Here is a 26,015-nt window from a genome sequence, read left to right as displayed (position 1 = left end):
CTGGAGCCTTAAAAACATCACCATTTATGTACCCAGAGCAACCCGACAATGTAACAGCAAAGGCTTGCCTAGTTTGGCCCTTATGACCTAACTGCATCACTGAATGAAAATGTTGCTAAATCAGTGACCTCAGGCAGTTCTCTAGAAAGCATTATGATTTCTTGTATTCTGCCTTTATTCATAGGAAAATAGCTCAAGATTCTCAGTATTCTGAGGAAGATGTCAAGACCAGAGGCATAAAGTATACTAAATTCTCCCCCTCATCTGTAGTACTTTTATCCTTTCAGGATTTAAGGTTACCTCTGCCATTACAAAGATTGAACAGTGGCAAACGACAGCAAGCAAATAAAACCCCAAAGCCCTGTTACTTTAAGTGCTTCACATCCTCCTCCAACTCTAGTCAAGACTTCTTTTGGTCTTATTACAGACCTGTTCTCAAACATTCTCCTGCCCTAGGCTTGCCCTCACTACAGATCTGTGGGTCACCAGGCACAACAGTGTCCTATTCTCACTCTCTGTTTGAATCATGTAGGTGTTACTGTAATGTAAGTAATAAATGAGATCTAGGAAGCAGACAATTAGTTTTTCAGGGGAAAAAAACCCAACCAACCAGCAACAAAAAAAAAACAAAAATCCAAACAACAATAAAATTTAGCCTGATTAAAAAAAAAAGAAACTTGAGAATACAATGTAAAAAGCAACTATCCAACAGCCACAAACAAACTAGCTGAAACACCTGATCATTTCCACCCTTTTCTAATCCCTAAATTCTCTGATCAGAGTCCATTATGCAGCCTGTTCAGAAATAGCACCTTGTAGGATGGAGTACAGACTGTGACAGGGAACATTGCTCAGCTAAATCCAGCAAAACACAAAGGAGCAGGTTCCATCAGATAACCAGATAGAGAAGATACAAATACAGCCAGACATGGCATGGGAAGATGACCTTTAGGCCAATTAAAGGAGCAGGATGTGTTCCCAAAACCAAGCATTCACCAAAGTAATTTCAACAAAAAGAATATGGATATCAGAGAATGCTGCCTTAGAAAAATAATCTGAGTGTAAATGTTGGCAATTCTTCCTGAAGAATTAAGCCATTTTCATACCTTATGCAAAATCAACCACTTGTCAATACTGAAGTCCTATGATACATTTTTCCTACACATTTCTGTGCTACAAATGTTGTCTTGCGTTAGGAAAGCTGAGTAATATCAGCCACAGATTTGTTCTCTTATCCAAATATATATATGTGTGTGTATACATATATATATATATATATATATACACACTCATGTCCCTGCTCTTCTCAAGTGAAGCTGCAAGAATTTTTAATTTACAAAAACTACACAAGTAGATTGTAAAGAAAATAGCAGCAAGAAGAAAGTAAGCTTTTCTTTTGACAGGAAAATTAGCAAGATCCAAAATGCTCCTGCAGAAGAAGAGTCCAATCTCGAACTAGTAAAGCTTCTGCCTCTACTAGGTAAAAGATGAATATAAATTTTCACCTAAAGTTAAGTGAATGCAACTGCAGACATAACTTTGGACTCATCAGGCTGGTTCTACCACAGTTACCCCTGGACTGATGTTCCAAAGACTAATTCCGTTCTCTTACAATAGGGTTAAACTAATTTTTCAGATGTTCTCCTAGTAAATGCACTAAGATGATCTCTCCTTTGATTTCAGTCACCAATATGCTTTTTTATTTTCCTTTCTCCTTTTTTTTATTTTTAGACAAAAAAAAGTCTCTCTTTTAAGTCCCTCCATATTAAATGGAGGTATAGATGTGATTAGGGCAAGGTTTACAATGATTGCTGCCTTAAGAAAGCAGTCTACAAAAACCCATTCAATCTGAGTTTCTTTTGAACAACAGATTATACTTTTAAAATTTGCATTACAAGGACAATACTTTGCACTTTAAATTCTTGCTTTAGAAAGACCTGGGTGTTAAAGTATTTCAAAGCTAACAAAAAGATTAAGGACCATGAGGCTTTTGAAGTAGGCAGTTTTCCCTTTTCTTGGTACAGGAAAAACCGAAGGCAAGAAAGGTCAACCGACAGACCTAACCAACACTCGGAAACAAAACCAGGTTTCCTGACTTCTTGTTTACAGTTACACACTCTGTTGAATATCTAAAACCTGAATAGCATCTCTGCTTGTAGGAGCAAGCTGGATCCCACAGAGCAAAAGGATAGTATTGAGCTTAAAGTGCCTGCCAGAACTAAGAGTGCTAATGTGATGATGCTGATAGGCGTGAAAAAAATTTCATCTTCAAATCAGAAAATCCCCGTGCTTATGCTGAAGAGCAATTAAGACAGGAGAGGCCAAACAGAAGAATGATCATAGCCCTATCTGAGAACAACAGAGAACTAAAAGCTGAGCTACTAAGAGCCTTCTTTTTTATTATACAATTTGAACCTCAGTTCTCCACAATTCAGTTGTGTCTGATCAACAGATCCAGGGATCCTAGAGGAAAGTTAAAAAACTTTCTAAATGCACTCCGCTCCAGGAAGGATACCAGCCTAAACACAGAGAAAGGCAAGCTAAACCCTCTATCCCAAGAGGGCTGACAAGAGCATGCATAAAGCAGGACTGCAAATGAAATATGAAGTGTGTACATCTAGAACAGAAGTTAAGTGAGAGGGCCCTTCCTATGGTACCGTCCCAGTAAATTCCACAATAAGGACAAGGCGTAAGAGTGGGGAAAAAAAGACTACAGTACCTGTTTCACACACTTAAATACCAGGCAGTATTTTGCAGACTTGCACAAGGATTAGCAGATACAGTATTTGAGGACTATCTATTAGGTGATGCTCATGCCAGCAACAGAAATTACTGCTTCAGAATAAAAAAGTTATTTAAGAATAAATTCACTGATTTACATATTTCACAACTTTAAGCTGCACTCCCATCTTTAAAGAAACAAACAAAAAAAAAGGGGGAAAAAAAGAAAAAAAAGGCATCAACTGAATGAAGATGGCAACCAAAAAAAAACCAAAAAACCAGACTCCCCAGGCAGGAAGGGCATCAACATGACTAAAAGCCTTGATGATTGTTGCAATCTCTCTTTGCCCAAAGTCAAAAAAGGCTCATTTGCAAGTACTCCCTTTTTTCCTTCAGTGAGAAGAAAGAAGGAAAGACAGAGTAAACTACCTTAGATATTTCTAACTCTAAATAAGTCGTTGATTTTGGCTAAATTTGTGGCAAATATTTTGGAGATTTATGTTTACAATAAGGAAATCAAAGCCAAAAGCCATCTGAAAAGTACTACTCCCCCAGATGCCATTACTATTCAAATGTTCCTTCAATGCATCCCAAAGATTCCCAGAAAAATTCAATCCCCATGAACTTAAGCAATAATCAGTTCCATTTCTACCACATTTAAAGGGAACTTTTGAGAAACAGTGGAAGACAAATAGAGGGGAAAGTATCTACATTTAGGTTCTGTGTAATTTGGGGCAAATATGCCAAGTTGGACCTGGTTGGATCTTCAAATTCTAGGTTGAGAAACTCATCAGTTGAGCTGCCTCAGTAGCACAGACGTATAACATATGAGGATGGTACATGTGTGGGATGAGTTCTATTTCCTGAACTGCAAAAGAAGACAAATAGTTATTTGAACTATTTGAGGTGGTATGGTTGACCCATATTGGAGAGTTCCAAAACAGAACTTAAAATTTATTAAACTGTAGCCTAAGTGGATTCCTTTAAGCAACATCAAGTCAGGCAAAATTCACAACAAATTATTCCACTGGGAAGAGACAGAAATTATAAGGCTGACAATGAACAAGTGGTTGCCAAGATACACACATTTCTCCTGCAGTCCTTAATACAGTTCTCTGTGCAGAGCAGGACTGAGAAAGGTCTCCATACAGAAACATGCAGCACACTTCTATTGCACTGAAATAATTGAAAAACTGTTCCATCCACAGGGGCTTTGGGAATCCCAAAGCATTCACACTGGAAGTGATGACAATCAGAAGCTTCTTTCCTTCACATGAAAAATATCCTTAAAAAAAACCCTTAAATATCTGCATACTATTCCTGCCATCATATGTATCATGTACAGATTCTACATTAAGAAAATTACCAATTCACCAGCACTAGCTTTTAAGGAAAGAGCCCTGAATTTCAGTAAGCTCACTGTCAGAAACAAACCCTGTGGCTGGTCCCTAAATTAATATCCCCAACACAATCACCAACAATACTGGATCCCTCACTTACACTTGCAGAAGGCTCAGTATTTCATCCAGCACACCAGACATCTTTGTAACATGCAGATAAAAAAAGGCAATAGTTACTTTGTAGAGTGAGCTCAGGAAGGAAAGCTAGAAAGGATAAAAATTCAGCACATGTGTGAGCATTACTCATAAAATAACTGCCATCTCTGTTACTCTTGTGCAATCTTTACGGATCAAATATCCTGAAGGTATGACCCTAGAAACTAAAATTGGCAGCCATTGGAGACCTTAATCTACGGACTTGTAAGTTATGATGCCGTGTTTATGACCTTAGAATACCTTCAACATCACCACACAGATTCTCTAAAGTCCTCTCTACACGACAGGTTACAGCCTGTGGTACAGGCTGCAAATACTCATCATCTCCCTTTCCTCCCTTTCCCTTGCACATCCATTCATCAAAAATAAACCCTAACAAAATTAACCATGCCTTTATTCAAAGGTAATATTCAGTACTCTCTTGCAAAGCTGGTCTGTTTGACATGCATTTAACTAAACTATGAAGAACTGTTCTAAATTTTCCTGTAGTTCTGGCAGCTACCACTCCTATTTTGATACAGAGAGAGGCCTCATACCCCTGAAACCTAGCTTTTCGAGCTACACATCAATCTAATACCACCTGCAAGATGTCTACGTCCAACAGTGTTTTCCTCTTGCTATCAGACCACTGCTACAAAACCAAAAAAGGTAATACTCATCAGGCCTTTGAAAGGCTGGGAACTAAATGAAGTAAGAGAAACCACAAGTCAAATCAATCAGGAGCCAGAACTGGATTTTCAAAAGTACCTGCGATTTCCAATACATGTGGACCAGAAATTATGGATGTAATAGATTGCATTAAGAGTTGGATTGTGTTTACTTGCATTACAATGACTAAGCTGAACACCTAATAATTAGCACTTGGCAGAAAAGCTCTGCTCAATACAAAGACTTGAGGAAATACAGTCAGTTCAACACCAGCAGCACAGTGCAGCCACATCTTCAAAGTCCTCCACACATTGGCAAGATCCATATACCTGAACATTCATAAACCTCCTAAGAAGAGTCCTCTCTCAAGACCCCTCTGAATCTAATTTGTTTACTACAGAGAAGAAATTCCTACATCTCTATATTTTGCTTACAATTTAATGAGCTAATCACTAGATGATTCACTAATATCTAACGACATGTGTTCCTTGTCCACAGCTTAGGAGTTTGCTCCTCTAAATTCTCAGAGCAGGAGGCAAATTTAATATTAGTTTAGAGTACACTAAGGAAGACTTCTTGATTGGTGTTTTTGATACACAAATATTCATTTAATGTGAGCTAAAGAGTTTGTTGCAGTGGGCTCTGAACTGCAGTTACTTGTCAGCCAAGACAAAGAAAGAAATCAAAGCTGAGATAATGATCCTTTTGGATTTATCTGTAAAGACTTGATGAAAAACACCAAAATTGACATTCCTTTAACTTGGGCACATTATGATTTGTATGGTTCAGAAAATTTAACTTTTGAAATATGCCATAAGGATTATAATCACCAAGGAATACCAGTCCCTGTTGCTCAAGGACTTTTTTTAAACTCATCATTGGGCTTTTTGAGTACATGGACTTGTAACTATGCAGACAGCACAAATCTCCTCAACTTTCAGAACCATCTTAAAAAGATGTGTTGTGTGTAATTATTTCTACCTCACTCAGAGTTGAATCCTGTACTTGAATCAGGAGGACAAATCTGTTTCCAGATCCCAAAACTAAAATCTGGGGATCTGAAACAGTGTTCTACTCCAGGAGCATGAAAAGTCAAATGACAAAAAGAAAAAAACTCTCTGCTTGTAGTTTATTCTTATGAAACATGGAGACTTGGAAGGTAAATCATCCCCGGATTTGGTCAGGTTCCACTTCTACTTTGTAAAAAGCTTTGTAAAGAACATGCTGAAGAGGCAAAAAAGGGGAAGGTTAGCAAAGCAAAAGAAATCAAAGCAAGTAAAACAGAATGAGCAGAATGCCACAAACATATCTAATAGTAGCTGAACATATCTAATAGTTCACTGCTCCTCAAAAGAGGACATATTTCCTTCTTATGTCTCCTTCTCAGCCTTATAGGCCTTACTCTCTCTTCTCAATGGTTTACAGCTGCCACTAGACCCTCCCTGAACCAAGTTCAACTTGCTAGGGCATAAGAAAGCTACAAAGCCTTTCCAGCTTATTTTTCTAACTTCTAAACATGATGAGTTGGCTCAAAAAAAAAAGTCAAGCACATAACTATGCAACAGACATAGGAATCAAGGCCTGGTAGTTTTTAGATAAGCCCTCCCAGACTCACCTAAAATACCCCAAGATATGTATTTATGACACAAGACTAAGCATTTTAACTCTTGAACTGTACACACCAATGGATCCCAGGGTGCACAAAGTTTGATCCCAGGGATCAAAGTTTGACCCCAGGGATCAATGCTCCCATCACAAGCAGAACACACTTCTGTGAATGGCCTTTTTGCAGCAGGAAGATCAGTTTAAAAATGTGTGATGGCCATTAATAGGACAAACCCATATAATTTTGATCTCAAAACCTTCCACATATGTTGATGCAAGTGGTGGATCAGAGTGAACATAGGAAAAGAAAGCATTAAGGGGACAATGATAATATTTTCTTAAGAGAAAAAGCAGTCTTTTTATTTCAGTAAAAAGAAGGAGATGGTCATGGAGCTGTGTGGAAAGAGAAGGGAGAACATGAGTATCTAACAACAGCTGAAGTTACATATTCTTTGCTTGAGAGAGGTACTTGCTGAGTTGCCCCAGTAATTCTATAACAATATTTGTAATACATATTTTATTGTAAATAGTTTAAGAGGCACAGATGTCCCTTTTTGAACTTTCTTTTAAAAAGGCACAGCTTCCAGACCCCATCTAGTGGTGTGAATGCCTTACAGCAGCCTCCTCAATCAAAACCACATTTAAAGTTTTTCAATGCACTCTTTTTAAAAAGAAACAACACAGATGGTTTCAGTTTAACAGCCACCTGAAGGAATAGAAATACTTACACATTCTAAAAATAGAAAAATAAGATTTCCAGACTCAGTAGTCAGCTTATAATCGTAGAATTATATTAGTTCTATATTTAAAGCACTTCATATGCTATTTTTGAGGAGCCAACCCACCACATCCAGATCTTATTAGTATACTGGGGTCGAAGGACAGAATCTCAATTGCTGCACTAAATCTGAGGCAGTAGAGATATCAAGCTGTGAATGAACTTTGGGAAAAAGCAAAATGAATCCGCTCCTATATCCTGACTCAGTCAGCAAGACTAATCAAATTATGATTATTTGAAGTGAGCTAAACTTTCCACAATTCAGAGCTGTGCAACTGTCTCTAAATTTCTACATGCATGCCAAGAAATGCTGGCTTTTCAATCACCTCCTTCACTGTAGCAGCCAAGCATAAAGCACTCCCAGCTTCCTATTAGGAAGTTAACCAATTCCACAGTAAACTAATAAAATCTACTCATAATCAGGACTTCTTTCCTAGCCCTAAAAGTATTCAATTTAAAATTTTTAGGCATGCTGCCTGATTAAAGAAGTGGACAAAACTGACTTTCCTGGCTGGAGGCATACAACAGCAAGCTGAGGCAAATTCTCCCATAACTCAATTGGAGAAGAGCCATGTATTTTGGAGAAAAATATACTGCTGTAAAACTCCTCAGATTTTCTGGATAAGTAAGTAGATACAGCTCATTTGTTTCTGTCAAGCAATTGAATCTATATCTGAATTCTTTAACCTACAAGGACATCACTGCTCTATTAAATGTTTTGAAAATGTAGAGGTATTAGTTTAAAACTACATGATTAGCCATATTCCACTGACTGACATAGAAGTTTAGAAGTTAACAGCAGATCTCCCCTTTTCTCATAGTCCATTATCAAGCTGAACAGCATCCCAAAAAAACCTGTATTTCCTCTGAGGAGCTGATTAAAACCAGAAATTTAGCATCAAGCCTGATCCCCTTCAAATGAGTAAAGGCCAGCCCATTCCTGTGAAGTTTTGTCAAACCTCACCTATATCTGTAAAAAGTCTCAACAGACAGTGCTGTTGGCTGCAATATGTGTTATGTGAAGGTATTGTAAACTACAGTACTGCTACTGGCCACAAACAGCTAGTCTTTGGAATTCCAAGCTTCTCACTTGCTGGATTTTGCAGACAAGCAGCAAGATTCCCCAAAGCAGCCTCCAGTTATGAAGCAAAAAGTAGCGCCTGCATCATCTACCTCTGCCTCTGAGAACAGACAGTAGCTGGGGAAATGAGTTTTACAGGAAGTGTTATACCAGCAGCAAATTATTAACTACATGTAACCATTTCCCATGTCCCGTATTGGAAGAGTGCTGTGGTCCATCTTAACCCACCGGAAGTTAAAATTTTGGCAACTCACAGTAAACATTTAAAAGTATCTACACTTATTCCTCTTCTTTCTACCCATTCAACCTCTCATCAAAACCACAGTACCACACAATGTGACAAAGCAGCTGAAGTTGAACTAATATACTTTCTACTGGCACCACAGGTGGAATGATAGGAGTGAAAAACTTCCACAGTGGCCTCAGTGTTATGATGGACTACATCAATACTGAAGGAAAGGAGGAATTTCCCTTGATGGCTTAAGGCATAAAAATCCCTCACAGATGAATGTCATGTGCAGCAATGTAAATAAAAATGTAGACTAGGGAAGAAAAAGACAGATCTAGCAATTTTTTAACTGTCGTTATTTATACATTATGCTATTCAACAATTCCAGCAAGGATTCAACAATCAAACAAATACTTCTAAATCACGTCCCTCAAAAATCTCTATTCCTTCACCTTTCCTACAGTTCAGAAAATAATACACTCTCTTGGATACCAAAGACAGTATAAAAGAAAACTACAAAGGGAGCAAGAATTTTCACCCTTAGCAGGCATTTTCGACAATGAGGAAAGCATCTCATGCAGTAGCCTTCCTTTGCTGTGCTAGTGGCATGCTTACACAGGCAGCCTCCTGTTTATCCCTAGATTATGGAGAATTTCAGGGCTCTTCAACCCATTCTGCCTATAAAACTCAGCAACCAAAGTGCTTTTGGCACATCTTACCTGCAACTACAGCATCCTTTATTATTAATAAGAATATGGAAAATATTCACAAACTCCCACACGTACCAACTTCAGTTTTATGAAGTTTACCAGAAGTGCTTAAAGCATTATGTGGATTACTTTAACAAGAACTATTTTTATCCCCTGATAATTAAGTGTATTTTCCCCAGAAGAGACAAACTGAAATACACGTATATATGTGTAAATTCTGGCTTCCACTTTCTCACCAGAGTGAGGATTGTATCTTTACTGATCTATTTTTTTTTTCTTCATATGACAAAGCGGATTGGCCACAAATACATTAAAAAACAAGTTCCAGATTTCTAGATTAGCAAAATTAAATCTACAGAGACAAGTAGAAGTTTTGTCAAATGCTCTGTTACTTTAAATAGACTACAAATCCAGTGTAATTTATTTAAATATGAGAGATTTTGACTTTGGCAGCCCACTAGCAGGACACATATCATTCTGAAGAGTCCTCTTTCTTGAGAGTTCCATGGGGAAAAAATCTGCAGTGGCAGCAGAGTGCTTTAGAGCCATTTTTCTTTTCCTAAGGCAAGCATACACCCTTCTCACCATGTTTTGGATACATCTCTGATCAAGCAAAGGAGGAGAGCTAATGGCTGTCCCAGAAAAATGGTAGCTGAAAGCAGACCTGCATTCATTTATGTTACAGCTGGCATGCAACCAGGCTTTAACCCACCCAGATTTTTATGATGGAAAAATGAGCATTTGAAATCTGAAAGACTGAAAAAGCTTAGTCTCTCACACATGCCAAAGTCTGATACCAGATATTGCATACATCCACTTTAGAACCCAGTCTAACCATATTTCAAGCTGCAACCTAATTTTTTGAACTTATTTTTAACTCTATGCAAATCTGGAAGCACATTATACAGCCAAATGATTATACAGATGTGTGTATCACTCAGGAAGCCATGTCAAACTCATAACCACTAAGTAAAAAGCTGCCTTGACCACACTCTTTAGTCAGCCACTAAAAACTGAACTGGGCAGGAAAAAAAAATTGTAAACCAGGCAGTGCCCACCACAGCTTCTTCCAGTAGTACCAAGACAGTGCTAAATGTAATGATGAGAACTTGACAGAGCAATCTGCAGTGATGAGGCCAGGCAGGCTTTGGAGCCTTAACTTACCCTAAAAATCACTTACCTTAACACTGACGATCTAACCTTTAAATCAAATTAGATCATAAGTATGAAGAATAATATTAATTATGCAAAATAATTTATTAACAACACTGCTATTAATTTTGTTCTGCATCTCTTCTTACTACCATATATACTGACTTAATTAAAAAGTCCATATATATTGACTTAAATTGAAAAAATAAAACAACCAACCAGCATGCCATTACCTCCCAAGGGAAAGAAACAACACAGCATAAAACAAGGACAGCCAGATCATACCTCTGAGGTTTACGAATATCCCAGAGTCCCACACCTTCCTTAGAGTTGGCAGTAGCCAGTAATCTGGGTTCTACTGGATTAAACATCACACTGTGAAAGGCTGATGGATAGTGTGCCAAGCAGAAGGGCTCTGTTGAAAAAGTTGAAATTTCAGACATAAGAACAAACAAGGCATTCAACTGTTTGATGCAAGGAATTTGGCAGCTGAATATGGAACCAGCATAACAAGATCTGAAGATACGGAGACATGTTCAAACCACTTCTCAAACTGACACATCCAAAGCAATATAAAACCTGAAATTTTAAAATCCACCCACGTGTACATTAATTCTGTCTAAATATGGAAAAGGACACATACTGAATTTCAAGACACCCTTTTCTTTATGGAAGGTTATCAGAGTTTAAAACTAGCTATTCAAAGATCAAATACTTGAATCTTTTTAAGGTCCATGACCAAATGCTCATCTGATAACGACTAAACATGAAGGGGTTTTTGAAAGCTTCCTAGTAATATAGGCCTGAGAGCTTCCACAGCCACTGCTGATTACCCAAACCATAAATGTAGCAGCAATTGCTTCTAAGGGAGAATAATATTACAAGAAATGAAATATGTTTGTATGAAACTCAGCTCAAAGCAAGCTTCTAACCCTGAGAAAAGAAGCCTACCACCTCTTAAGTGCTGTACTAGCAGACAAGAAGGGTGTACCTCTTGGATAAAAAAAATGTTAACAGTTAGCTCTTGCTGTTCACACACATAGTAGAAAACATGCTCATTCAGACTCTCCCTCTCATAAGACTGTGTTTGGACTACTACTCTACCTTATTTATTCCATCAAAATACTGTCTCCATGAAGAGTGGGGAAAAGCCTTGACTCTGTTACCTTCTCTCTGCTTCTGTGAGCTTTACAGCTTTAGGCACAGTCTAATTCTCTTCCTTGTTTGTATCTTTTGTGGCATGCAGCCACACTCTTTCAATCAACTAAGAAACCAAAATCAATCTCTATTTTGAGCCAGGTATTTGGCCAGACTTTCCCATTCACTGTTTGCTTTGGTGCAACTCCTGTGCTACTCACATGCTAAGGAGAAAGTTATCGCCCCTATCCGAGCCACTGAGTGCAGCACCTGTAGCCCCACAAGCACCTCCAAAGATATCTAATTTTCTTTCCTCATTCCCCCATTCCCACATATAAAACATGGTTAAGCAGGCAACCCTCCCAAGTTCCCAATACCTTATGAAACCACTGCCTATCAAGCAAATGAGACAGAATTAACATTTACTTGTCTTGTCTATACCCTCCTCCTGTGCTCTATTACAAGTTTTTGCATCAAAGATCTTCCTTTTTAATGTTTCTTTAGCAGTGATGAAAACAAAGGTCTCTGACCACAGATGAAGCTCCATGGTGTATTCATTGTCATAAGAGTCAAAAATAAAAACAAGAAAAGAGCCAACTTTTGTTCTGCTAGTCTGCCTAAAGGCTTTAGAAATTGCTGCCTGTCTGCCAGCAGCTCCAAATAAAGTTTAACACCAAAACTGACCTTCTGTGTTTGCATCATCAAATCAAAATCCTGCTGGGACATAAAAGGCTGTGTTGTTAAGATGGCAGCCTCCACTGAGAAGCAAAGGCCTGCATCAGCTGAGTGGAGAGACAAACATCAGATTGCCAAACAAAGGAGCTGGGTTTTAAAATAAACTTTAAATTTGTGTATATTTCCTTAGCCAAATCATTCACTCATCAGTCACTCATTACTGGTGCTTTCCTTTATACCTTTATTATAAATAGATTGGCACCACTGTTTTCTTCTAAGATACCAAAAGATGCCTTTCAGCCTGTCAAGGAGAGATTACAGGAGCTAAACTAATGAGACATGACATCATTTTAATGAAAAGTAGGGGGATTACTTTTCTATTGTTACTTATGCTCATTCACAGTTGTAGCTCTTATACACTGGAGTATGAACATGTTTCTGAAGGGAGCAGCTCAACACCATCTATAATAAAAATTATGAGTAGTCATTTAAGACAGTAACAGAACTGTAAGGACCATATCTTGCCAATCACTGGCCAAAATAATTATGCCTCACTTTCACCCTTCTCCAAGACTTACTGTATCAACTGTCCCAGATAAACATTATTTTTCTCTTCCTTGCCTGGCATGAATTCTTCCTAAATCAATTATATTTTCCTTTTAGAGATCTTACCTCCATGGGAAGACTCTCGGATGTCCCAAATCAGAACCCGGCCATCATCTGATGAACTAGCAAAGATGTTGTCATTTACTGGGCTCACTGAAAGGCCATACACTGCATCTTCATGGGCAAACACATCCAAGGTCTCGGTGCTGGAAAAGAGACACAACATTATCATTCTTCCTTCTTTTGCTATTGTTTTATATAGCAAAATATTTACTGCTTTATCTACCTAGTAATACTTGGTGACAAAGTTTCTGTAATTTCATAAGAAGACCCTCATGTTTAATTAGAGTAAAAAACAAACAAAATACCCAGGTACAGTGACTTCATACTATGAGGAAATAAAAATCTCAAAATGAAACCCAAGCATTAAAAACTTCAGCTACTGCAAGATGCTATGGAACACATCATGCATTAGATTTAAGTTTGGGAGGATGTAATAGGAAAGGGAAAGAAGCCTTGGGACCTCTGGAGTAAATTTTTACTACTTAATGTAAAAAGGAAAACAAGACAGAAGTTCATTCTTTAATACAGGTTTCTGTTTTGTCCAAAAGTTCAATTGAAGCTCATATAAGAACAACTTTCCAGATGGCTTTTTCATTAAGTCTTCTTTGCTTTTCAGGATAGACCAGACCTATATTTTTCCATGTAGAAAGAACAGCGAAAAACAAACAAACTAAAAATAATTCCCCCAAAAGTATATCTGTATTTCAGCTGTTTCACACCTATAAAAAAAAGTACATTCTTCATTCTTTTTCCAGTGTTTTAGATCATCTAAAAAGCTGGAATAGTGGTATGGAGAGGTAAAAAACTGAAATACTAAATCAGAAGATACTGGGACTACTTTATTTCTTTTTAAAAGCCCCTTTATTGCTTTTAAAAGCCCCTTTATTGCTTTAGGGGGAGAAACTTTAGATACACGATTCCTCTATCTCATGGAAGCAGAACCAAAGAGATCCCACATAAAACCAGCATTTTGCTCACATGACAAATGATGCTTAGTGGCAGATCTACTAACTCTGTCTCAGGCATCATTAATAAAAAAGGGGGGGAAAAGCAGTAACTGAAAAAGCCATTTAAAGTTACAAAAAAGCAGTTGACAGACCAAGTGTTATCATTAAAAAGATATTAACTTTCCATAGGAATCAATCAGAATTTGGTCTACTAAGGTTTCTTTTAGATCATACAAAATAGCCTTAGAGGAAGGAATTCTGTATGGATTACAACCAGAATTAGCATATTTTAAAAAATAAAAACCTGATAACAAAAGAACATTAGAAATATGCACATACCAAAAAGATGTGCAAAACATCTGAACAAGACACAGCAGGAAAAAATGTATGATATAGAAAAGTAAAAATTACAAAGATACTGTAGAATCTTAAAAAGTCTGAATGCAATAAACACCAGCTTCTAAAACTGACATTTCCACATTTAATTAAAACAAGAAAAACAGAATGCTGAACAAAAAATTCTCCCCAAACCAAACATACATCCCCCCAAAAAAAACTCCAAACAAAATGCCCCTCCAAAAAGTCCTAAAATGTTAAAAACAACAACAACAAAAAACAAAACAAAAACCACAAAAAACTCCCCACCCCAAACAGTAAACAACACGATATTCCTGAGAAACCATCAGAGCAGGAACAGAAGACAAAGTTAACTTTTGCCCAGCTTACATGTAAGATTTATGCAAGAAGTGGATATAAGGTATGTTGGAAGGCAGATATACACTGAACAATTCAATGCAAAAGGCTTTGGACAAACACACCAAGAAATACGACCACATTATGTTATTCAGGAAACTCAAAGAAATGTAAGGTTTTATATTTCTCCATTCTTACATATATCTCTTCCTGCTTTTTCTTTATTTTCTTGAGTTCATGTTAAATGAATGGTCAGCACTTAAATCTGTAGGTGTTATTAGCACAGATTAAAATTCTAAAGTTTTTTTACTTCAAAAGCAGTAAGCTCAGTAGACATGATGTCTAGACAAGACCAATTCAATATATTACCACTACTGTATTAATTATACTTTGACTAATCTTGATGTAGCACAACAAAGCCCAATTCCCAACTATTTTGCAGTTTTAGTAGAAAGCAAGCATGAAAAGCAATATTCTTCATGTTAACCTGGAGAATCAGGCAGCTGCTTCCAAAGTTTGAAAAGCAAGTCACGTAGGCCAAGCACTACCTATCTTAAACACATGTCAGGTGAGACTGTTGAAAAACAAGAAGTCTGTATGTGCCAACATTTGTTTATGTGCCAGAATAATCTACTCAGAATCTACTGTGCTGTCTGCAGGAGGGCATATATATTTAATAACTATTCTCTTTCCTGAGGTCAAAATAATACAGAACCCAAATGCTGAAAAAGAAAATGGGGTGATAGGAAATACTTCATCCCAGTTATAAATTTAGATAAAACAAAATCAAATTTCAGTATTAAAACACTGTTCTCCTAAACTATTGATTTAAACCAGAAAATGCTTCCAGTGAGTTGACATTAAAGGAGTTCTTGAAGTAGTGGAAACACAATGTATTTACCTTTCAACATCATGGAGTATAACTTGCTCATCATTGCCTAAAAAGAGAAATATAAGCAATTAATACCATGTTCCAGTGGTTGAAATCATTATAGTGAAAAAAAACCAAACCACTTAAAAAAAAAATTACCATTTCAAAACCAATATTGAAACAGAGAAGACCAGCGCAGCTGCTACGTGGTTAGCCTCTGCTCAGTTATATGAGAAGTTCCATTTGATATTGCCAGTCATGACCAAATGCAGCAACCTGTTTCATCTGTTACTGCTCAACAAATAATTCTATTTAAATATGCTACTTATCATTCTTTGACCAGTTTGAACTTAAGTTTTGGGAGAGCTGCAATAAAGACAATAGTCTTTACGAAGCAGCAGAACTCTTTAAACTCGGATGAAAATACATCTTTCTTCCTGCTCAAAGGATGCTCCATAAAAAGATTGTGAAAGGTGAAAAGAGATGTCATAAATGAAATGCACATGGCTCCCCGATCAAATACTGCCATATAACACTGTCAGCACTCAGGGTTTTGCAGCCATTGAGAAGGTGTGAATGTGGCAGCTAATGTAATTTTTTCTGTATTAACAAAAACCAAACCAAGTAACCAGACAATCATGTCACTTTTCTTTGATTATATCAATTGAACACAATGGAAACTAACCACATGTGCACGGACTAAGAGGGTTACATCTACCAGGTAATTCCAATAGCTCATGCAGAATTTTTCAAGCTATAACAACAGATTATATTCTTAGTCTCTGTGCTGAATATTTTATTACCTAAATTTAACACCTCCTCTTTAGAAATATTTAAGGACACACATACACTTTTATATTTAATTCAGAAAAAAAAAAACATAACCAGAAAGCCTGCAAAGTCATATTTTTATCTCTGTATATCTTTGTAGATGTGATGTAGAATTGTGAAGCTTTCCTAATGCACACTAAAGACACAGGATCAGAAAGAGCAACATTTCATGTTACGAACATTCTTATATGTTCAATTGACTCAGTTTTCATTTATCCCACACATATTTCAGTTGTATTCTGTCTCAAAAGAGAAATATGAGTCAGTTTCTCTTTGACTACTGAGGTATGAGATTTTCTACAACCATTTGCTCTTTGCCCAGGCTCTTGGTAAAATCGTGCCAGCCTTAGATTACTGCAGTGGCTCACCTTTTCCATGGTACAATAAACAAGCAATTTACGTGTAAGTGTCCTTTGATCATTAATTGTATTTGAAACTGTCCACTATATATTATTACATATACATATATTATTACATACTGTTTATACCTAGTAAAACTACATATTTTACCAGTGAAAAACACAGCCTAGTTTCTCCAATGGCAAAAGTTCCTCCAGCAGACTCTCCTGGCTCTTCAGTCTCCATCCAGTAAGAACAAAAGAATCATTCCAGTTGCCTGGTTTCAGGCATCCTGTCATCATGGGATCAAATTCCCTTCCATCACAAGCTCCAAAATGGAAAAGAAAGAATGAAAGGAGAGTGGAATAACCACTATTTTCCTCTGTTCTGTGTGTGGGAGAAGAAAGTGGTGACAAAAATCTAACCACAAACTGGATGCTTCTGGTAAGGATTCATCGCTGCAGAAAACACCACTACTGTTCAGCCCAGAGAGGAATTCCCACTTAAGAGCAATTTTACTTCAACACTGGAGAGTTAATTCTTCATTGAGACTAACTGGGTTGTAATTGTGTACACAACTGTGTCATTTATAATCTCTCTTCTTTTGATAACTGCAATTACAACAATCAGAAAGACAGGAAGAATTTGCCATTCTCTTCACTTAAACTTTTAAGTGTGAAATACCACAGAGCACATACAGAGGAGAACAATTAAGGTGGCCCAAACCCCTTATCTGTCATGTAAGCACTAAGAAAACAAATTCAATTTCCTGTAGGTTTATTTCAGCTTTTCATATACCTAACATTAAGTGCAAAGAAAAAAAAAAAAAAGCCCATGCAGCCCATGCAGTTTACCAGGAAGGGATCTTGCATTTCAAATGTTGCTGTACTCTCAGTGTGTGTGGAAAGAGAAGGGCAAAAATATTCTTCAGAGATGGGAACTTCTTTGGAACATTTTTTTCCTCCAGAGATTACATGCAAAACACTGTCCACTCAGTTCCTGCCTTCCATTTTTGTAATGGCTACAGGGGGTTCTTGCTCCTTCTAAGTAAAGAGCTCTGAAATTCCTTGGATACAATCCAATTTGTACTGAAGTGGAAAATGCCTTCTCCTCTGTTATCAAGAGTTGCTTTAGAGAAAGGTCATCAGATCCTAAGTCATTAGTCATTGGCAGTCATTTATTTACAGAATAAATTGAGTTCTGTGTGACTTGTGCTAGTTTACATATCCTAATTTTTAGTTTTGGGGTTTTTTTAAGTATTATTTTTTAAGTATTCCAACTTCTGTGATTTAAATACAACTCTAAACTCATGTGTGGGTGTGGGTGACTGTGTGACAACCAGTAGATCTTAGAACCCACAATTCTTTCAGACTTTTTAAAAATCTCCCAGAACATCATTGAGTGAATAAATATAGCTAGACCCATTTTACCAGCAGAGATAAAACAGATGGTACATCCAGGCCATGCAGCAACATGACTCTTTACAAGGGATCCAAGAATCAGACTCACAGCCCTTGCAGATAAGCTTACTGAATCTTGATAAAGGAGCTGAAAGAGTTCCTGACTCCTACAATGGAAATAATTTCTGGCAGAGGCACAGTGTTTTTATGCAAACTGGAGAAGGAAGAAGATATGAGAACGGCCAGTTTCTCTGTGCATCTAACCTGGCATCTTAGCAAAAATCCACTATAATAAATTCTATAAATCTTTAACTGCAGGTGTTAACTTCAGTAACAAGGTTCAATCAAGCCACTCTTCTGCCTTTCCTGTGAAAACAGCAGCCTCTGACAGCAAAGCCCAATGGACAGAGGGCTGAGCTGGACATGAGAAAATACCACTCCAGCTGGTCAAGCAAGATTTGGCACACTTCATTCCTTGACTATTCATGTAAGGTTCCATTTGTCTGAATTCATACTAAAGGAAAAGGGACTCTGGCCCAAAATTCCCCAGAATCACTTGTGCAGATATATTCATTTGAAAACAGTATGTGTTCCTATTTTTCTGATAAAACGAACAGCAGACCCTAGAATAAGAAGATAGGTGTCGCTATTTGACAGTCTGGGGGTTTATTCCACCCCTAGAGAAGTATAACTGAATCCTTTCATCACTGAAATTTGACACAAAGCTTAAGATTTGTCATGTCTTTTTTCTAAGGGATATTATAATTTTAACACAACACTGAAGGACAAGAAGCTTCCACCACTCACATGCACTCAGAATCAATCTCTAGCATTGATTTATAGTTCACAAATCTTGGGTCAAAAAGGTAATGAATGGCTTTGACCCAAGAGTCTCATAGTACTCTAAAGTAAGTCTAGCTGTTTGTTAATGGACATACTGATGAAAGATACAAATTCTCACCCATTCTGTGACCATGTTAGATAGTGGAAATGAAGTACACTAGAAAATGGCACTTGACTGCATTGATACCTTTGTGCCTTTTTCTTCTCAACTGAATTTTCCTGCCTACCTCAAGACTTTAAAAATCAAGTGGTGAAACAGACGTAAATTACAGAATCTATTACCCCAGAACAAGTATACATCCACTTCCCTTACCTTAGTTTTAAGGCCGAATTAAACTTTCTATTAAAAAGTAGATTTATATTAAAAAGAAATGAGAACATCAAGGGTTATTAGAGCCCAATGTGCCAACAGTTTTAAAAGGCAGAGGCTTACCAGTAAGAACTGAAACAGGATCTAAGAAAACATCATTCACCAATAGATGGCAATAGTCCTTCATAAGCCATCTGAGGGTGCATTGAAATCAGACAGTAGCAGAAAAGATTTTCAAGCATCAGGCTTGAGTACCAGAGAGAATGCAGGGTCTGCTCTTAGTACAGTTAAGAGGGAATAACAAAGACAATGTTTTGCATAGTCTTTAGCACAAGTAGAGGCAGACTGGACCCAGGATTCTCATGATGGTTCATGACATGATGAGCTTACACCAGGGTTTGCAAAAAGATACGACAAAATTGAAAATGTTATGTTAGTTAAAGGATTCCCTGTTCCCAAAAAAATTACAATTGCTGATGAAGAACACCTTTCAGGTCTCAGGTGGGACAGGATCTCACGCACACATGGCATCTACTCCAAGGCATTCACAATACATATTCATGTGAAATCAGGGCACTCTTCCTTCCTTACCTCCAGAGAACACTTTTGTATTGCCACTATTGAAAGCTAGGCAGAAGATGTTAGAGTGATGCTCCCCTTTCAGCTGAACTGGTTTGACTCTTGAGTGGATGGCTTCTTCCATATGCCAAAGTAAGACTCGGCGGTCATCCCCGCCTAGAGGAAATAAAGGAAATGTGCATTACTGCCTGAGCCATGTGTAAATTGATTATAGACAAACTATTTAACTCTTCAGCTATTCATAAAATAAAACCTTAATTAACACAAAAACTGTATGCCTTCTTGGATATACAGACACACATTTACATTAAGATGTCATGCAGTCAGGTATTCAATTAAATGTAATGACAACTGAGCAATCTGCAGGAAAAGTTGGAATTAAACAGTTGCCATTCTGCCAACACATAGTGACAACCTGTAGCAACCTGGAAACTCAGAAATTTACTGCCATGTAAAATTCCATGGCAAGTGGTAGATGAATTACATGCCAAATTCACATACGCATGTTAGCAAAATGCTTCTACACCAACTCCCTGTTGCCAGCATTGCTTATGTTACTCATAAAACATGAACTTTTTCCCCTTTTCACTGACAGCTATATATCCTCCAGCAGTCTTTGCAAAGCCTTCATAGCATAGGTTGGCTCAAGACTGATAAAAGATAAAAAAAAATTACTGAAGCACTCAGAAGTCTTCAGTACACACAGTTATGCCAGGTTTCTAGACCTTCATTTCTGTGAGGTCCTGCAAAGAGAGTACCTGGAGAAAGGAAGTTCAAATCTCTTGCTTTACATCTTGCTGTATTCCTAATTGCTTGCCTACATGCAGTTCCCAGTTCAGAGCTCTAAGTGCCTCCTTCTCTGTATGGCAAACAGTTATATATAAAATAAATATTAAACTGTTTGTGCTTTAACAGCATGAAGTTATTATTTATTAGGAAAATAAAAAAATCAAGATACTATTGCACTGGTCAGCATTCTCAGCAGCAATTTTAAATATCTACAAAATGTGAATAAGGTTTCTCCAAGTCAGACTCAAAATATTTTTGGTATCTGTCTTTAATAACAAAGATGGCATCACAACTGAAAAGTGACACCAGAAACATGCTGATTACAGTTACAATATTTTACTTATTCTTTGCACAAGCAAAAGCCTAAACTCAGAGCGTTTTGAGCTGCTATCCAGTGGACAAATACATCAAAATGAAAAAAAAAAAAGAAACCAAAATTATTTGGCCTGCTGTTTACCTACAAAAAAGGTAAATGCATAAATAGATTTCATTACTACTGTTAATCAGATTTCTTAGAATTTTCACATCATATGTTGCTATTAAGAAATATTCCCGTGGAACTGAGTTATGTCAAACATCCTACAAGTAAACAGTCTCTCAGCCGTTGAGTCTCCTAACAGATTTTATGACATTTTGATGGACAGGACAGCAGCATGTTATGATTACCCATGCTCCATGAAATTGTGCATTCGTCCTCCTGATTTTGTACTTCACATATCAAACAAGAGTACATGATACAAAGATTTGTGATGCATTTGATAGCTACTGAGAACGAGTCAAATGTGATGGATCCAAAATCTCACAGTAATTTATGGTCAGCTAAACTCATGGAAACTTATATTCCTTCCTGTCTAGAAATAGGAGAGAAAGTTGTATTTGCACTCTAGTGATTGCAGATGAGCTTGTAATAAGGACACATAGAAATATATGAGTGTCGAAACATATGACCACATTGTTCAAGTTAAGATTAAGAAGTAACTGTCACACTGAATGTAACTATTTCCCAAACCTGCCAATCACCATGTCACAATGCTATCGCTACCTGAAAAACAATTTAATCAACATTTAACACAGGTGAATGCCAACATTGCTTCTATCAGACTTCATTTATTGCCTTCTATAAAAGACAGGGCAAAATATAATAGCATATTGTTACTTGTTACCATAGCAAACCAATTTGCAAAACCACTGCAGAAAGTCTACACATCCTCCTACCTAACAGCACAGCCATCTAGGTGTCTCACTTTAACAGTAAACTCATAATAATTTCCACCAACAACTCTCCAGATAAAAAAAACCTTAAGATATCTATATAAAACAAGCATAACTGTCGTTCCCAGCACACATACTGCATGGCAGTAGGATAATTTGCAACTTGTGCAGAAAAGTGTTTGATAGTGTGAAAAGTTGCCAACACCTTCTATTTTTTAAGTTCCTATACCTTAGTGCCTGTTTGCCTTGGAAACTACTTTTCCTATTGAATACAAATGTCTTCCTTTTCCCAGACACCTAGATTTCCATGAAACTTTGGTGGTGGCACATTTCATATCTTAGGAGCTTTTAAATGCTCCCACCACTCACGCAGTGCTGTCCATCCTCCATCGACGTATTATCTTTGGGAACTTCTACACCTGTTCACTCCTCAGTTTTATTCCTCTCTATCTCACTGAGACATAAAAGTTTAATAACATTATGGTGTTGAAATTGTGTTCCCTTATAATTCCAAATTTAGCTATTCTAGAAATATTTCTGACTCAAGGCCAGTTCCATCAGAAAGAGAAAGTTACGTAGTGTGTTGGGCCACAGAGGACTTATGGCAAACAAGACACTTCAGCAATCCCTACATCCTCGCACAAGAGAACAAGCAGTGTTAAGTTACAGGCAAATAATACCCAAGAAAAGGCAAGTCTGAAATGACAGAAACTAGCAAATGCAATCTCCATTACCCAAACTTGACTCCTACCATAAGAGGGAAGAAAGGAGGGAGATGCATATATATGAGCAGGTATACAGGGAGAAAATAAAGAAAATGTGAATATATAATATTTGTGCTCTGTGAAAAGGAACTGTGATTCATCAGACACAAATTGCATACACATTATGCAACATAAGTTACAAGTCTGAGAATTATAGGAAACTTCAGGTCTGTAGCATTTGTTCTGTGCAGTATATTGGCAAATGCAGATTAATTTAAATACTCTCAATTTATGGTGAATTCATTGTGCATGTACATCAATTCTACAAGTGAAGCAGAAGCCACATTCTTAAAATAATACAGAGCATATACCAACAGCAACAGGTTCATCGTATATTGAAAACCTGGGTATATTGCTTAATATTCAAATACCTTACCAAAGCTCCACATGTGGATTTTCTAGAAATTGAAGATCCACTGAGAATGTGTAATTTTTCAATCCATGGTGTCAGAAACAGTAAGTTTGAAATCTACAATGAGGAAATAGCTTCACTTTCACCTTATTTTGCAGATTCTGTTTAGGACTGTATGAGAGACGATTTGAAAAGTAAAAGTTTGTGTGACCCAGCTAAGAACTACACAATGCCATTCTACAATTATTTTTCAGAAAAGAACCACATTTTAAAAGATTTAATTAGCCAAGCACTTCAGTGCTCATTACAGGAGCAGGGTCAAACCTGTAGAAACATTCAAAACCAAAGAGACACAGTAAGAGAAATCTATTACTTTTAGACCTAAAATAGTTTGAAGGGGGCTAGAACATACCCTTGCCAAAAGTCAATCTAGTCCAAACAGTATCTGCATAGTTCATGAAACACACTTGAGCTCCAGTGTACTAACAGGAGCACTTCAAAATTATACCAGTCAGTACTGAAAAACTACAGTTTTAAAGTGCATTAATCTTGCTGGTTGTGGACAAAGCTCAAGACCACAATTCCCCTTTATCTCCCATATACCAGGTCCATTTGCTAAAAGAACCTACTTGGCAAGTGGGCAATACTCCTAAATCATAACATGAAAGATTTGTCTTATTGCTTGTATCTACTTCAGAAGATGCCTGAATCACAGAAAGGTATTTTAAGAAGTTGATCACTTAGTTGGCCTTGGCCAAAGGCAAAAGGCCAGGCTCTGTCAGAATTACTCCCAGAAGTTGTCTCTAGTTTGCTCTTTAAAAAACCACTGCTAAGGTACATTTCATACCCTCCTTAGGCAGCCTATTTCAGTTTTTCATTGTCCTTGCCGTTAGACAGACTACCCTATTATATCAAGCCTGAGGGTGCAGTTTGACATTACATATAATCCCACTCCCCCTTGCCATGTGCTCCTGATACTTTTCCTTCCATTGGATTCAGTGGCCATTCATGCACAGAGGAAATTAAAGAAGTTGATCTGACAGAAAACCAGCTGACAGAGAAACAAACTCTACCTACTTATTCTGTCCCCCTGATCAGATGCTTCTATCCATACTGGTTTCAGGCTTTAAATTATGAAAGTGCCACAGTGCAAACAATAAAGAGGATAAATAAGTGAACGAGTTACAGGATGAAGAGAAAGTGCAAGATCAAACAGCACCCTAAAATATTTCTTCCTATAATTCGAGACCATTTCTTCATCCTATTCCCAGTAGACAAAAAAAGAGTTTACGACTTCACATAATAATAATAATAATAATTAAAACCACCTTTATGCAGCTCAGGACTTGCATTTCTACTCAACTGTTCTTTCTGTAGACTAAATGGACCACTTTCTTTCACTATTTCATTTTTCTAGACATCTGATCATTCTTCATGCCCTCTTCTGAATTTTCTCAGTTTGGGCACATCTTTCTCAAACTACAGTGCTCAAAACTGAGCACAGCACTCCATCTAAGGCCCCAACAGCACCACAGCAAGTTTACTTCACATGCTTTGTCATGTCTGATCATACTTATGTTGTGATATTTATGCATTTGGATCCTCTTCTACATGACTATAGGCTAGTCTCCATGGCATGTTTGTAGAGTCAACCATTTTTATTCACATGCTTTAGGTTGTACTTGTCCCTCTCAAAACACTTGACATTTTTTCCCACGTAATATATCTTAATTAACTTGAACTTCAGCTCCTATCCCCTGAAATTATTGCTGCCTGATCCTATCTTTCCTGAGAAATTTTATAATTTCTCAGACATTAATTAAAACATTATGTAGTAACTGAACCTAATATCCCTCCTCACACAGAATTCTGCTTGACACAAACAGACTAAGATCAGAGCATTCCTCCTTAAAACATACTTGATACACAATCCCCTTATTCGTAAGTAATACTCCACAACTTTTGCTAAAGTCACCTCATTCCGTTGTTTTAGGCTCATGTCCCTTCAGATTTGTGTAAAATCTAAATGACAGATGCATTTCCAATACTTTTTAGCAGAAATTTAGGATTTTAGAGCAGCAATTAAGTTTTGCATTATCTGGTAAGAGGAAAAAAAAAAGCCAAGAGAAAATTACAGTACTTCCCAGAAATTATCTTGTTATCTAGAACACGCAGTTTAAAAAAAAGTGGGAGGCTCTGATAAAGATATTCATGTTTGTAAAAGATAGTAGGCATGAAAAAAGACAGATAAACAAACAGGAAAACATATCCACCAAACCTAAGGATGTGAGTAAGACTATTACACAGATCAAGTAAAGCTGAGTTTTAAGAAGTCAAATTGCAGGAGATGTTTGGCAAACGTAAGGGAAGCAGCTGGTTGCATACCATTGCATGATGATTTTAATTTCCACGTTTCTCAAACTGTTAAAAAAGAAAGAAACACTGTCTAGTACATAAAGTGTTGCAAAGACACGTTTTGCCCAACAGAATCTTTCAACTCTATCCAGAAGCAAGTTTTAACCAATTTCAACCCGTTTAGACATTTTTTATATGTTAAGCTTTCCTCTTCCCTTGTGTTATTCTATAGGTAGTTTATGCCTGTCACACAACATCTTCTCCTGAGTGTCCACCTCCTCCTTCCAATTATTTCAAATTTTAAAAATTCTTGTCCTTATGTCTGTACCTTCTTCTAGCACCCCTGTGCTAAAACACTAATCTCTGCCATTCTTCCCCTCTATAAAGTGATACTGTTGAGGTACAGAAAGAACCTCCAAACTGGCCCCCAATTCAATCTGTGGACCTCAACTTTTATTTTGAAACATGGTTAAGAATGAAAATACTATTAAATATGTACTTTCCAATACAAGATTTCAAGAAGTTAAGAGACCAAAAAGTTCTAAACATGCTTTCAGAGGGCCTGCTGAGGCTTGTCCACACCAAAGTTCTCTCCAAAATCCTAACAGGGAAATTAACTATAACTGCAATATAAACCCTGTTTAAGCAGTTTGAATTGTTTACTGAAACAGTAATCATTAGCCTTACAGACTTGCTTCTGTGAGACACATTAAAAAAAAAAAAAAAAAAAAGTGGGATACATACTCAAGGAAAGCATTCCAGCCAAGTG

General features: G+C 37.1%; 1 protein-coding gene across 6 annotated transcripts in view; it reads right to left on the bottom strand.

Moving 5' to 3' along the window:
- The window catches only part of DCAF5 (DDB1 and CUL4 associated factor 5), a 68,177-nt gene that overhangs the window by 38,330 nt on the left and 3,832 nt on the right, over nucleotides 1-26,015 (bottom strand). For 4 of the 6 annotated variants that reach the window (XM_085580320.1, XM_085580321.1, XM_021547091.3 and 1 more), the window contains exons 2-5: nucleotides 19,787-19,930; nucleotides 15,503-15,539; nucleotides 12,965-13,104; nucleotides 10,766-10,895 (exon numbers count right to left, since the gene is read on the bottom strand). In XM_085580320.1, the coding sequence (XP_085436446.1) occupies nucleotides 10,766-10,895; nucleotides 12,965-13,104; nucleotides 15,503-15,539; nucleotides 19,787-19,930 (451 nt within the window). The other 2 variants (XM_085580323.1, XM_085580322.1) reach the window with 2 other exon arrangements.

This window comes from Lonchura striata, chromosome 5 (genome assembly GCF_050655825.1).
Source record: "Lonchura striata isolate lonStrDom1 chromosome 5, ASM5065582v1, whole genome shotgun sequence".
In the NCBI taxonomy this organism is placed as follows: Eukaryota; Metazoa; Chordata; class Aves; order Passeriformes; family Estrildidae; genus Lonchura; species Lonchura striata.
This window is presented reverse-complemented; position numbering and strand designations above follow the sequence as displayed.